General features: G+C 43.6%; 1 protein-coding gene across 1 annotated transcript in view; it reads left to right on the top strand.

Annotated features, from left to right (window-relative positions):
* Positions 1-15,863, top strand: part of LOC126473997 (transmembrane protein 198) — a 148,708-nt gene that overhangs the window by 90,948 nt on the left and 41,897 nt on the right. The window contains exons 3-4 of the mRNA XM_050101387.1: positions 2,608-2,832; positions 10,445-10,687. Coding sequence (XP_049957344.1) covers positions 2,608-2,832; positions 10,445-10,687 — 468 coding nt within the window. The remainder of the gene's footprint in view (positions 1-2,607; positions 2,833-10,444; positions 10,688-15,863) is intronic.

Genomic DNA, 15,863 nt, shown 5'->3' with positions numbered 1-15,863 from the left:
AGTGTCTTCACTTATGTTTTTGCAAAACCCATAGCATTTCTCGTTCCATCAGCTATCGATGGCCTCTAAAATTACACTACTGGCCATTAAAATTGCTACACCAAGAAGGAATGCAGATGATAAACGGGTATTCATTGGACAAATATAATATACTAGAACTGACATGTGATTACATTTTCACGCAATTTGGGTGCATAGATCCTGAGAAATCAGTACCCAGAAAAACCACCTCTGGCCGTAATAACGGCCTTGATACGTATGCCTGGGCATTGAGTCAAACAGAGCTTGGATGGCGTGTACAGGTACAGCTGCTCATGCAGCTTCAACACGATACCACAGTTCATCAAGAGTTGTGACTGGCGTATTGTGACGAGCCAGTTGCTCTCCCACCATTGACCAGACGTTTTCAATTGGTGAGAGATCTGGAGAATGTGCTGGCCAGGGCAGCAGTCGAACATTTTCTGTATCCAGAAAGGCCTGCACAGGACCTGCAACATGAGGTCGTGCATTATCCTGCTGAAATGTAGGGTTTCACAGGGACCCAATGAAGGGTAGATCCACGGGTCGTAACACATCTTAAATGCAACGTCCACTGTTCAAAGTGCCGTCAATGCGAACAAGAGGTGACCGAGACGTGTAACCAGTGGCACCCCATACCATCACGCCGGGTGATACGCCAGTATGGCGATGACGAATACACGCTTCCAATGTGCGTTCACCGGGATGTCTCCAAACACGGATGCGACCACCATGATGCTGTAAACAGAACCTGGATTCATCCGAAAAAATGACACTTTGCCATTCGTGCACCCAGGTTCGTCGTTGAGTACACCATCGCAGGCGCTCCTGTCTGTGATGCAGCCATGATCTCCGAGATGATAGTCCACGTTGATGCAAACGTCGTCGAACTGTTGGTGCAGATGGTTGTTGTCTTGCAAACGTCCCCATCTGTTGACTCAGGGATCGAGACGTGGCTGCACGATCCGTACAGCCATGCGGATAAGATGCCTGACATCTCGACTGCTAGTGATACGAGGCCATTGGGATCCAGCACGGCGTTCCGTATTACCCTCCTGAACCCACCGATTCCATATTCTGCTAACAGTCTTTGGATCCCGACCAACGCGAGCAGCAATGTCGCGATACGATATACCGCAATCGCGATAGGCTACAATCCGACCTTTATCAAAGTCGGAAACGTGATGGTACGCATTTCTCCTCCTTACACGAGGCAGCACAATAACGTTTCACCAGGCAACGTCGGTCAACTGCTGTTTGTGTATGAGAAATGGGTTGGAAACTTTCCTCATGTCAGCACGTTGTAGGTGTCGCCACCGGCGCCAACCTTGTGTGAATGCACTGAATAGCTGATCATTTGCCTATCACAGAATCTTCTTCCTGTCGCTTAAATTTCGCGTCTGTAGCAGGTCATCTTCCTGGAGCAGCAATTTTAATGGCCAGTAATGTACATTCTTTTATCGAAAAAATCTGTAATTAGTGGAGTAACACAGTAGATAGTAATGACGTGGAAAAATACTCTGCTCCTTGTTTGTTGTTATCATTTGCAAATTCTCAATTCGATATCTGATACCGCTTATGAAATATGAGGAATGTTGTGGATATTACACTCTGGCTTCATCACTGGCGCGGCGCGATCTCAAATGAGTGTTCTATGTCAAAAAAATGTTCAAATGTGTGTGAAATCTTATAGCACTTAACTGCTAAGGTGATCAGTCAAAAAATGGCTCTGAGCACTATGGGACTTAACATCTACGGTCATCAGTCCCCTAGAACTTAGAACTACTTAAACCTAACTAACGTAAGGACAGCACACAACACCCAGCCATCACGAGGCAGAGAAAATCCCTGACCCCGCCGGGAATCGAACCCGGGAACCCGGGCGTGGGAAGCGAGAATGCTACCGCACGTAAGGTGATCAGTCCTTAAGCTTACACACTACTTAACCTAAATTATCCTAAGGACAAACACACACACCCATGCCCGAGGGAGGACTCGAACCTCAGCCGTGACCAGCCGCACAGTCCATGACTGTAGCGCCTAAGACCGCTCGGCTAATCCCGCGCGGCGTTCTATGTCAGATCAATTTTCTCAAGATTGGCGACAGATAAATTTAGCTCTACCCAAGTCTAAAGAAAAATTCGATATGTAAGCTACATTTCATATGCTACAAAGTATTATGTAATATGCACCAAATGCAAAATCATAGCGACCTCTATTTTTAATTGCAAACATTTCCGAATTTCGCGCAGTGTCTTGCTTCCAGGTAAATATCACAACAACTATGATCATTAACGAAATGATGGGCACATCATCATGAACCTGACATATAAAGCTATATGTAAAGCAAAAATGTACTTTTTTTTGTTTTACAGAATAGTTTCTGTAAGATCGTTTGAGAAGGATTGCAAGGTGTGCGCCTCACTGACCGGCCGAAAGGTGGAAAACAGCTGTCGGCCTCTCTGCGCATCGGCCACCGTATCCTGCGTGGACTCTACTGGTACAATGTCTCTTGGGGGGGTGACTGGTGTCTGTCGTTCTGTGTTGTTACGAGGAGAGAGTGTGAGGCGGTCGGTGTTTGGCCGGCAGGCGTGGCGCTGGCGGCGGGCCTGCTGTTCGGGCTGGTGACGATGCTGGTGCAGTACGTGGGCCTGTTCATGACGGGCCTGCACACAGGCCTCTTCTGCGCCGTGGCGGGGCTCGCCGTCGCCGACCAGCTGCTGGGCTGGGCGCCGCCCTCCGCCTGGGCCGCCGCCGCCTCGCTCCTCATCGCCGGGCTCGTCTTCGCCGTGCTCAACCTCTACTGCCAGAAAGGTGCGTCCACGCCTCGCCTCACCGCCCACTGGCTCCTATACATAACCCTCAAAAAGAGGTCAAATGTTTTGCGAAATGGTAGACATGATGTACATATACAGGGTGCAAACGGTATAAGGCGCCAAAATTATACAGTGTACTTGACAAAAAAGTCTAATGACATTTTCTTGTATCATGTACTATATTTTTGTATTATTAAAACCTAATGTTCGTAGGATAGATAGTATACGCATTTCTGATTACGTAGTCAGTAACCTCCCCCTCACTTATCGACCTTAATGACAGTGAAAAATTAAAGCGCGTGTACCGAATGGAAATTTGGGAAAAGCAATCGTCACCGAAGTCAATCTGTCGGTAAAGAGGGAGGAAAGGGTTACACCTAAATGAAAGGAAAAATGCAAATGAAACTGGTAGAAATTAATTTTGAAAAGGGGTACAGCTAATAAAGAAAGTAAATGTGCGGTCGTTACGTTAACAGTTAACTGGCGTTAATTAGATATTTGAGATTTGGGGGAAATTACGGTCGCCAGTCCTATGGACAACTACTATAATAACTGAAAAAGAAAGGTTATTGCACATATAATTAGCACTAAAAGCGTGGCAACTGAAGGTTGACACATGTTGTGTGAAAACTGAATGTTTGTCAGAATTAATACATTTCGCTACACTCTGACTTAATTTAGCAAAAGAATTAATAAAACCGGAAAATTGAAAGTTAATTTAGTGACTGAAATTAATAGTGAACTTTGTTTCTGAAGCACTACGAAATTCAATAAAATAAGGTTAGTCTTGGGCTACCTCAACAATCATTTCAAAAGCTACTTGAATCTACGCAATTTAGAAATAAGAGATTCAACTGTGAACTTGAATTAAATGATTCTGAACAATTAACAATAGTAAAATTTAGTACATACCAAGCTGAGCTGCAGTCACAGGTAAGCAAAAATATGGTAACAAAACTCGCACTCTTAATTTGTGCTTGTGTAATCTAAATATTGTAGCCAGCTATGAATACCTTAACTGAACTTTGAAATTAAAGCAGTGAAATCGAATGATATTACTTTAATGCTGGCATTTGAATTTCAACGACACTCGGGTTCATTCCGGAAAAGGAAGGGACCCTGCTTGGTAATGCAATTGGGACAATGAGCAACAAAGGTTCATGCTACGTTGCTGTAATTTAAAGAGGCAAATGGAACAATTTTAAAAGCTTAGGTCTGCCATACAGTTCTAAAACTTTACGTGCTTCCAGTCTTCCTTGCTGGTTCATTGAAAGTTTGAAGTCGTCGATCGAGGAGGTGGCGACAGTCACTCATTGTCGGCCGTCGCTGTTGCAGAAGCTAGATGTTGGCGCGCCTTCTTCTCGACACGGTCAGCAGGCGAAACAGGCTCTTGATGTGCGCCAGCTAATGCTTCCCGTCCGCGACACCATGTCAGAAACTATCATAGCAATTGCATGCTGCCAAACCCCGAAAGCGCGGCAACTCGCGGGAGCGACACACAACACACCTGCTCCACCGCCCTACTCCAGCCAGACTCCCTCTCTGCCCACGCTCGATGCGGCAGAGTTAACACCACCAAAGATCGTAAACACTTTGGTTCTCCACACGACTTATCGATGTATTCGTTCGATAGCATAGTTTTCCCTAGGCCAAACCCAGAGTAAAAATACAAATAATATTTACAAAACAAACCAATTATACATCGACATAAATGCACACACACACACACACACACACACACATATATATATATATATATATATATATATATATATATATATATATATATATATATATATATAGTAAACCAATTACAATATATAAAGACACAGAAATGTCATATCTTCAGGTAACAAAATAAGGAAAAAAATTTATAGTACAATAGATGGAAATAGGAGGATATGCATTTCCGGCGTTACAAGTCAACCGACAGTACACAGCGTACCGAGCTTATTGCCTACAATGACGAGGCGGCCAAAGAAAGGCAACGAGCCGACCAGAGGATTGAAATCATTAGATGCGTACAACGACGTGGTGTGATAATCAGGTGGTACCGAAAAAAGGAATGTAAACGGTTTCTGGGTTGTCAAGAATGTGTAATTCGCTTTACGTGAATTGAATACAACCAGTCTGTTTCTCAACAAGTCGATAATGAAGGTCGTAGTAGTAATGACAAGCTAATATCAAACACAATGTATTTCCATTAGTACAAATTCAATCGATCACCAAGTACATAGTTGTGCATTAATTACAATCAACTGTTTCACCTTTTTACGGCAATGCCATAACGAATACTAAATTCACATTATTTTCCTTCTGTACAACAACATCGTAACGAAAAGAAAACCCATTACTTCGTTTCCTCTGACACCAATACTACAATAAATGTTCGAAATGACCACCATTCGCTTCTACACATGCTTCATTACGGCGAACCCAGTTTCGTCGCACTCGTTCACACACATGCACATTGGCCTTTATGGTATTGGCAGCATCTAAAATCTTCTGCTGGCTGGGTGTTGTGTGATGTCCTTAGGTTAGTTAGGTTTAAGTAGTTCTAAGTTCTAGGGGACTGATGACCGTAGATGTTAAGTCCCATAGTGCTCAGAGCCATTTGAACCATTTTAAAATCTTCTGCGTCAATTCGTCCACATTATTTACTGGCTCGGCATAAACAAGTTCCTTCATATGTCCCCAAAAGTAAAAATCCAGTGGATTTAAATCAGGGCTGCGTGCTGGTCATCGACGTGGACCCGAACGCCCGATCCATCGTCCCGGAAATCGACTATCCAAAAATCTGCGTACTCTGTGACCAATGTGGGGTGGAGCACCATCGTGGAAGAACCACATGTTATGACGTATGCCTAACGTAATGTCCTCTAACGACGTTGGTAACAATGTTTCCTCTAGAACGTTCGGTAATAGTTACCATCAAACGTGCAGGTAAAACATAGGGCCCAATAATGTAATTGTCGAGCATGCCCGCCCACACATTTACGGAAAATCGTCGCTGAAAATGTGTTGCCACTACGTGGCGAGGATTGTGAACACTCCACGTGTGCATGTTATGGAAATTAGTTATTCCGTCGCGAGTGAAACACGCTTCATCTGTGACCAGTATTTTGTTGACAAAATCATGCTGCGCACTGTGTAACAAAAACCACTCTGAGAATTCACGTCGTGGAGGGAAATCTTGTTCTTCCAATGCTTGTACGCGTTGAATGTGGTAAGGCCGCAGACGCTACTCTTGCAAAGTGCGATGAACGACAGTGTGCGATATACCCATGTGTCGGGCGATGCTTCTAGTACTCTGAGAAGGATCCTCCTGGATGCGGTCCAGAATTCTTTCCTCAGCTTCCAATGTACGATGGGCGCGTTGTGGGCCTCTGCCTTCTGCGCGGGGCAGTAAAGAGCCAGTATCTCTCAATGTAAGGAAATTAAATACGTACTCATCAGTTGTATTCTGTCATGATGTAACAAAAACGGAAAGCATATCAGAACAGAAGATACGTTTCGCATACGGACGAAAATTTACAAAGGTGCAGATAACTACTGTACTTCATTAAGAAGTAAATCCATAATAATCGCATACACGTAGAGAATTACAATGACACAAACCTCTGGTGCACAGCAGCAAATGTCTTTCGTGCAGGAAGTCGTCGTTGTGGGAAGCGTTCTCGATAAATTCGTACAGCTGCCCTGGCAACACCTTTTGCCTCGCCGTAAATTACATGCATATCGCATAGTTCAGCTATAGTAAATCTCCTTTCCATCCTAACAGGCAACAGAGTTGCAATAACATCTGCACGGTTACTCGCCTACTGTCGTCGCTCGGTGTATTACAATGACGCAGTCACTCAGGCCGCAGTTGCCTATGTGTTTACGACTTAAGCTCGCGATGTGAGTACGCGCAGCGGGCAATAACAGGAACCGATTACTTACATACGTGCACGGCCAAGTATCTACTTCTCCAAAGCCATTATCCTGAGACGAACTGTTTTTTTCTGGGACAACGGTAGAAAATACGCAAACATGTTACTAGACTTTTTTGTCAAGCATTGCGAGATGTGCCATCTGTATAATTTTGGCGCCTTATACCGTTTACACCCTGTATGTGACGTACATGTACAGACGAACAAATTATTACAGTTTCAGAAAAACTGGATGAATTATTCGAGTCAAAAAGCTTCACAAATAGAGCAAGTCTGTAGTGCTTTGTTCCACCTCTGGCACTTACGCAAGCAGTCATTTGCCTTGGCATTGATTGACAGAGCTGTTGGGTGTTCTGCTGAGGGATATCGTGTCAAATCCTATCCAACTGGCGCGCCAGATCGTCAAAATCCCGCGCTGGTTGGAGGGCCCTGTCCATAATGCTCCAAACGTTCTCAGTTTGAGAGAGATCAGGCGACCTTGCTGGCCAAAGTAGGGTTGGGATGCAAGAAGACAAGCAGTAGAAACTCTAGCCATGTATGGGCGGGCGTTATCTTGCTGAAATGAGAGCCCAGGTTGGCTTGCCATGAAGATCAATGGAATGGGGCGTAGAATATCGCCAGTTTACCATTGTGATATATACAGGGTGGTCCATTGATAGTGACCGGGCCAAATATCTCACGAAACAAGCATCAAACGAAAAAACTACAAAGAACGAAACTCATCTAGCTTGAAGGGGGAAACCAGATGGCGCTATGGTTGGCCCGATAGATTGCGCTGCCATAGGTCAAACGGATATCAACTGCGTTTTTTAAAATAGGAATCCCCATTTTTATCACATATTCCTGTAGTACGTAAAGAAATATGAATGTTTTAGTTGGACCACTTTTTTCGCTTTGTGATAGATGGCGCTGTAATAGTCACAAACGTATAAGCACGCGGTATCACGTTACATTCCGCCAGTGCAGACGGTATTTGCTTCGTGATACATTACCCGTGTTAAAGTGAACCATTTACCATTTGCTGGAAAGGTCGATATCGAGTTGATGTATGGCTATTGTGATCTAAATGCCCAACGGGCGTGTGATATGTATGCTGCTCGGTATCCTGGACGACATTATCCAAGTGTGGTTCAAATGGCTCTGAGCACTATGGGACTTAACATCTATGGTCATTAGTCCCCTAGAACTTAGAACTACTTAAACCTAACTAACCTAAGGACAGCACACAACACCCAGCCATCACGAGGCAGAGAAAATCCCTGACCCCGCCGGGAATCGAACCCGGGAACCCGGGCGTGGGAAGCGAGAACGCTACCGCACGACCACGAGATGCGGGCATTATCCAAGTGTCCGGACCGTTCGCCGGATAGTTACGTTGTTTAAGGAAACAGGAAGTGTTCAGCCACATGTGAAACGTCAACCACGACCTACAACAAATGATGATGCCCAAGTAGGTGTTTTAGCTGCTGTCGCGGCTAATCCGCACATCAGTAGCAGACAAATTGCGCGAGAATCGGGAATCTCAAAAACGTCGGTGTTGAGAATGCTACATCAACATCGATTGCACCCGTACCATATTTCTATGCGCCAGGAAATGCATGGCGACGACTTTGAACGTCTTGTACAGTTCTGCCACTGCGCACAAGATAAATTACGGGACGCTGACAGATTTTTTTGCACGCGTTCTATTCGGCGACGAAGCGTCATTCACCAACAGCAGTAACGTAAACTGGCATAATATGCACTATTGGGCAAAGGAAAATCGACGATGGCTGCGACAACTGGAACATCAGCGACCTTGGCGGGTTAATGTATGGTGCGGCATTATGGGAGGAAGGATAATTGGCCCCCATTTTATCGATGGCAATCTAAATGGTGCAATGTATGCTGATTTCCTACATAATGTTCTACCAATGTTACTACAAGATGTTTCACTACATGACGGAATGGCGATGTACTTCCAACATGATGGATGTCCGGCACATAGCTCGCGTGCGGTTGAAGCGGTATTGAATAGCACATTTCATGACAGGTGGATTGGTCGTCGAAGCACCATACCATAGCCCGCACGTTCACCGGATCTGACGTCCCCGGATTTCTTTCTGTGCAGAAAGTTGAAGGATATTTGCTATCGTGATCCACCGACAACGCCTGACAACATGCGTCAGCGCATTGTCAATGCATGTGCGAACATTACGGAAGGCGAACTACTCGCTCTTGAGAGGAATGTCGTTACACGTAATGCCAAATGCATTGATGTGGCATTTACAGGTAATCACGCTGTAACAGCATGCGTTCTCAGAAACGATAAGACACAAAGGTACATGTGTCACATTGGAACAACCGAAATAATTTGTTTAAACGTACCTACGTTCTGTATTTTAATTTAAAAACCTATATGTTACCAACTGTTGGTCTAAAATTGTGAGCCGTATGTTTGTGACTATTACAGCGCGATCTATCACAAAGCGAAAAAAGTGGTCCAACTAAAACATTCATGTTTCTCTACGTACTACACGAATATGTAATAAAAAATGGGGGTTTCTATTTTTTAAAAAAACGCAGTTGATATCCGTTTGACGTATGGCAGCGCCATCTAGCGGGCCAACCATAGCGCCATCTGGTTTGCCCCTTCAAGCTAGACAAGTTTCGTTCTTTGTAGGTTTTTCGTTTGACGCTTATTTCGTGAGATACTTGGCCCGGTCACGATCAATGGACCACCCTGTATATGACCATATTTGGACCCCTCTTTTTTGGCCGAAAAAATACTAGAAATCAACATAAAATAAATCGGCTAAGATGAAGCGAAGGGAATTCAGTTTGCTTCAAGGGAGAGGAAATATCATTAAAACTGTACGTGGGCGACGACAACCATGGTTTTGATAAAAACTCGTTTTAAGTTTGACAAGTATTTATCATGTAAGAAAAAAAAGGGACAAAGCTCGAAACTTACGGACATCACCGATGCCTGGTCCATGGTAACTGTCGCTCCGTCTATTGGATGACCGCTTTCTGCTACTTTGATCTGATAAGCCCTTATTTTCGACCTCGAAGCCCTTTTCGTCGCTGAGTGTATCGCCGCTGGCGCCTCTGTCTTCACAGAATAGGCGCATTTCATCGCCGATTTTGATTTGAAATTCATCTGCCACGTGAATTAACGCAGTATGGTCTACAATGAGCAGCAATGTCGCGATACGATAAACCGCAATCGCGATAGGCTACAATCCGACCTTTATCAAAGTCGGAAACGTGATGGTACGCATTTCTCCTCCTTACACGACGCATCACAACAACGTTTCGCCAGGTAACGCCGGTCAACTGCTGTTTGTGTATGAAAAATCGGTTGGAAACTTTCCTCATGTGAGCACGTTGTAGGTGTCGCCACCGGCGCCAACCTTGTGTGAATGCTCTGAAAAGCTAATTATTTCGATATCACAGCATCTTCTTCCTGCCGGTTAAATTTCGCTTCTGGAGCACGTCATCTTCGTGGTGTAGCAGTTTTAATGGCCAGTAGTGTATTAGAAGAAGAAGTGAATTTATGTGGAAGCATGCCCGAAATTTTATTACCTTTCTTCGAATGAGTTCCGTACGTCGGCGAGTTGCAGAGGTAATGTTAGTGGTGTGTCCCCCCGCGCTGTAGCGCGATGCGGCTAGTGAGCGACGCGCGAACGCCGGCAGGTCTGACGGTGCTGGGCACGAGCGTGTACGGCGGCGCGATCCTGGCGGGCTCGCTGGACTACTGGCTGCAGCGGCTGGCGACCGCGCGCTGGCTGTGGGCGCGCGTGGCCGGCGCCGCGCCGCCCGTGCCGCCGCCATGCTGGCTGGGCTGGCTCGTGCTGGCGCTCTGGCCCGCCGTCGCGCTCGTCGGCGTCGCGACGCAGTGCGCCGTCACCGGCCGCGGCCTGCACCACCGCACGCACCGTGAGTAGCCGCCCCGCCGCCTCTCTGCGCGTCCTCTTCTGGCACCGCTACCTTACAAGGGTACCTCCCCATCGCACCCCCCTCAGATTTAGTTATAAGTTGGCACAGTGGATAGGCCTTGAAAAACTGAACACAGATCAATCGAGAAAACAGGAAGAACTTGTGTGGAACTATGAAAAAAAGAAGCAAAATATACAAACTGAGTAGTCCATGCGCAAGATAAGCAACATCAAGGAGGGTCTGAGCTCAGGAGCGCCGTGGTCCCGTGGTTAGCGTGGGCAGCTGCGGAACGAGAGGTCGTTAGTTCCAGTCTTCCCTCGAGTGAAAAGTTAACTTTCTTTATTTTCGCAAAATTATGATCTGTCCGTTCGTTCATTGACGTCTCTGTTCACTGTAATAAGTTTAGTGTGTGTTTTGCGACCGCACCGCAAAACCGTGCGATTAGTAGTAGTCCTTTCGGACGTGCCTCTCCAATGGGAACTGAAAACACTTGATCGCAAGGCCATAGGTCAACCGATTCCTCCACAGGAAAACACGTCTGATATATTCTATACGACACTGGTGACGGCATGTGCGTCACATGACAGGAATACGTTGTCGACCCACCTAACTTCTACACTTGGCGAATGGGTAAAAAGATTCTTCTACCTTGCCCGATTTAAGTTTTCTTGTGGATGTGATAATCAGTCCCAAAAAAGTGATGAAAACATAAGTGTTTGTCACATAAATTGCAACAAATGAATGCAACAGTTTCACAGTCGCTCGGTTTTCCCTGTGCTCTGTCAAAACATATTTTTTTAACGTTTTCAAATTTTTCCGTTTAGGTGTAGCGTCCCCATACTACGGCACAGTTACCTCCCATCGGACGGTCGGACGGACAGATAATAATTGTCTGAAAATAAAAAATTAAAATTATCATTTGAAGGAAGATTTGAACCAAGGACCTCTCGGTCCGCAGCTGCTCACACTAACCACGGGACCACGGCGCTCCTGAGCTTACATTATCCTTGATGTTGCCCATCTTGCCCATGGACTCCTCAGTTTGTATATTTTGCTTATTTTTTCATAGTTCCACACAACTTCTTCCTGTTTTCTCGATTGATCTGTGTTCAGTTTTTCAAGGCCTATCCACTGTGCCAACTTATAACTAAATCTGAGGGGGGTGCGATGGGGAGGATCCCTTGTTAGATTAGTTTGGATTAATACTAGTTCCATGGATCATGAATACGATATTTCGTAATGATGTGGAACGAGTCAAATTTTCCAATGCATGACATAATTAAGTTAATTTAACAACATAATTAAGTTAATATAACAACTTTTTATTTTTTGTTTTTTTAATTTTTTTAAATTATTTTTTTGTTTTTTTGTTTGTTGTTTTTTCTTAATTTATATATAAAAATTCCTCTATGGAGTAGAAGGAGTTGTGATTCAGAAATTCTTTTAATTTCTTCTTAAATACTTGTTGGTTATCTGTCAGACTTTTGATACTATTTAGTAAGTGACGAAAGACTTTAGTGGCAGTATAATTAACCCCTTTCTGTGCCAAAGTTAGATTTAATCTTGAATAATGAAGATCATCCTTTCTCCTAGTATTGTAGTTATGCACACTGCTACTACTTTTGAATTGGGTTTGGTTGTTAATAACAAATTTCATAAGAGAGTATATACAGGGTGTTACAAAAAGGTACGGCCAAACTTTCAGGAAATATTCCTCACACACAAAAAAAGAAAATATGTTATGTGGACATGTGACTGGAAATGCTTACTTTCCATGTTAGAGCTCATTTTATTACTTCTCTTCAAATCACATTAATCATGGAATGGAAACACACAGCAACAGAATGTACCAGCGTGATTTCAAACACTTTGTTACAGGAAATGTTCAAAATGTCCTCCGTTATCGAGGATACATGCATCCACCCTCCGTCGCATGGAATGCGCTGATGCAGCCCTGGAGAGTGGCGTACTGTATCACAGTCGTCCACAATATGAGCACGAAGAGTCTCTATATTTGGTACCGGGGTTGCGTAGACAAGAGCTTTCAAATGCCCCCATAAATGAAAGTCAAGAGGGTTGAGGTCAGGAGAGCGTGGAGGCCATGGAATTGGTCCGCCTCTACCAATCCATCGGTCACCGAATCTGTTGTTGAGAAGCGTACGGACACCTCGACTGAAATGTGCGGAGCACCATCGTGCATGAACCACATGTTGTGTCGTACTTGTAAAAGCACATGTTCTAGCAGCACAGGTAGAGTATCCCGTATGAAATCATGATAACGTGCTCCATTGAGTTAGGTGGAAAAACATGGGGCCCAATCAAGATATCACCAACAATGTCTGCCCAAATGTTCACAGAAAATCTGTGTTGATGATGTGATTGCACAATTGCGTGCGGATTCTCATCAGCCCACACATGTTGATTATGAAAATTTACAATTTGATCGCGTTGGAATGAAGCCTCATCCGTAAAGAGAACATTTGCACTGAAATGAGGATTGACACATTATTGGATGAACCATTCGCAGAAGTGTACCCGTGGAGGCCAATCGGCTGCTGATAGTGCCTGCACACGCTGTACATGGTACGGAAACAACTGGTTCTCTCGTAGCACTCTCCATACAGTGACATGGTCAACGTTACCTTGTACAGCAGCAACTTCTCTGACGCTGACATTAGGGTTATCGTCAACTGCATGAAGAATTGCCTCGTCCATTGCAGGTGTCCTCGTCGTTCTAGGTGTTCCCCAGTCGCGAGTCATAGGCTGGAATGTTCCGTGCTCCCTAAGACGCCGATCAATTGCTTCGAACGTCTTTCTGTCGGTACACCATCGTTCTGGAAATCTGTCTCGATACAAACGTATCGCGCCACGGCTATTGCTCCGTGCTAATCCATACATCTCAGGGATTTTCTCTGGCTCATGATGACTGGGTGTTGTGTGATGTCCTTAGGTTAGTTAGGTTTCAGTAGTTCTAAGTTCTAGGGGACTGATGACCATAGATGTTAAGTCCCATAGTGCTCAGAGCCATTTGAACCATTTGAACCAATCCATACATCAAATGGGCATCTGCCAACTCTGCATTTGTAAACATTGCACTGACTGCAAAACCACGTTCGTGATGAACACTAACCTGTTGATGCTACCTACTGATGTGCTGATGCTAGTACTGTAGAGGAATGAGTCGCATGTCAACACAAGCACCAAAGTCAACATTACCTTCCTTCAATTGGGCCAACTGGCGGTGAATCGAGGAAGTACAGTACATACGGACGAAACTAAAATGAGCTCTAACATGGAAATTAAGCGTTTCCGGACACATGTCCACATAACATCTTTTCCTTATTTGTGTTTGAGGAATGTTTCCTGAAAGTTTGGCTGTACCTTTTTGTAACACCCTGTATACTGAGAAGCTACTGTGAATATCCCTAGATCCTTAAATAAATGTCTGCAGGATGATCTTGGGTGGACTCCAGCTATTATTCTGATTACATGCTTTTGTGCAACAAATACTTTATTCCTCAGTGATGAATTACCCCAAAATATGATGTCTTATGCAAGCAATGAGTGAAAATAGGCGTAGTAAGCTAATTTACTAAGATGTTTATCACCAAAACTTGCAATGACCCTTATTGCATGAGTAGCTGAACTCAAACGTTTCAGCAGATCATCAATGTGTTTCTTCCAATTTAATCTCTCATCAATGGACACACCTAAAAATTTTGAATATTCTACCCTAGCTATATGCTTCTGATTAAGGTCTATATGTATTAATGGCATCATACCATTTACTGTACGGAACTGTATGTACTGTGTCTTATCAAAATTCAGTGAGAGTCCATTTACAAGGAACCACTTAGTAATTTTCTGAAAGACATTATTGACAATTTCATCAGTTAATTCTTGTTTGTCAGGTGTGATTACTATGCTATGCTAGTTCTCTTAGCTGATGATACAAGTATAGTAATCACACCCGACAAACAAGAATTAACTGATGAAATTGTCAATAATGTCTCTCTGTTCCATTCGCGAATTGTGGCGTCGGAAGCATGGGCGTCAGCAGAAATTTAGGCAAGAGGGGGCAACAGGATCTACTGAAGCATTTGAGTTCAGCTACTTATGCTATTAGGGTTATTGCAAATTTTGGCAATATACATCTGAGGTAATTAGCTTACCACGCCTATTTTCATTCTCTGCTTTCGTATGGCATCATATTCTGGGGTAACTCATCATTCAGTAAAAGAGTGTTCATTGCACAAAAGCGAGTAATCAGAATAATTGCTGGAGCTCATCCAAGGTCATCCTGCAGACACTTATCTAAAGAGCTACAAATCTTTGCTGTAACCTCACAATACATATATTCACTTATGAAATTTGTTATTAACAATCCGAACGAATTCAAAAGTAATAGCAGTGTACTTGGCTACAACACTAGGAGAAAGGATGATCTTCACTACTCAAGGTTAAATCTAACTTTGGCTCAGAAGGGGGTAAATTATGCTGCCACAAAAGTTTTTGGTCATTTACCTAATAGCATCAAAAGTCTGACAGATACCCATATCGCATTTAAAAAAAAAATTAAAAGAATTTCTTAATAGCAACTCCTTATACTCATTAGACTAATTCTTGGATATAGTAAGTGGGTAATTTCCCAACCTCCACAAAAAAATTATTGAGTGTCATGTAATATTTTGTCTAATGTAATATCTTGTATAGACACCTTTTATTAACCCGACACATTCCACATCATTACGAAGTGTCGTATTCATGATCTATGGAACAAGTACTAATCTAATCTAATCTAATCTAATCTCTAAAAAGATTCTAAACATGCATTTTTATAAAAAAAAAAAATTCTGAATTCCTGTTCATTATGAACAAAAATAACCAGAAAAAGTGCCACTGATTAATACTCTTCAGAGTCTAGAAACAGGAAATACGTTGGAATATGTATTATGTTAGAATATAGGGGGATCAAGTAGGTAAAAAGACGAGGGCTAGTAGAAATCCTTGGGTAACAGAAGAGATATTGTATTTAATTGATGAGAGGAGAAAATACAAAAATGCTATAAATGAAGCAGGCAGAAAGGAATACAACGTCTCAAAAATGAGATCGACAGAAAGTGCAAAATGGCTAAGCAGGGATGGCTAGAGAACAAATGTAACGATGTAGAGGCAT

Source organism: Schistocerca serialis, chromosome 4 (genome assembly GCF_023864345.2).
Source record: "Schistocerca serialis cubense isolate TAMUIC-IGC-003099 chromosome 4, iqSchSeri2.2, whole genome shotgun sequence".
Lineage (NCBI taxonomy): Eukaryota > Metazoa > Arthropoda > Insecta > Orthoptera > Acrididae > Schistocerca > Schistocerca serialis.
The sequence above is the reverse complement of the archived record's forward strand: the minus strand, read 5'-3'. Positions and strand labels throughout refer to the sequence as shown.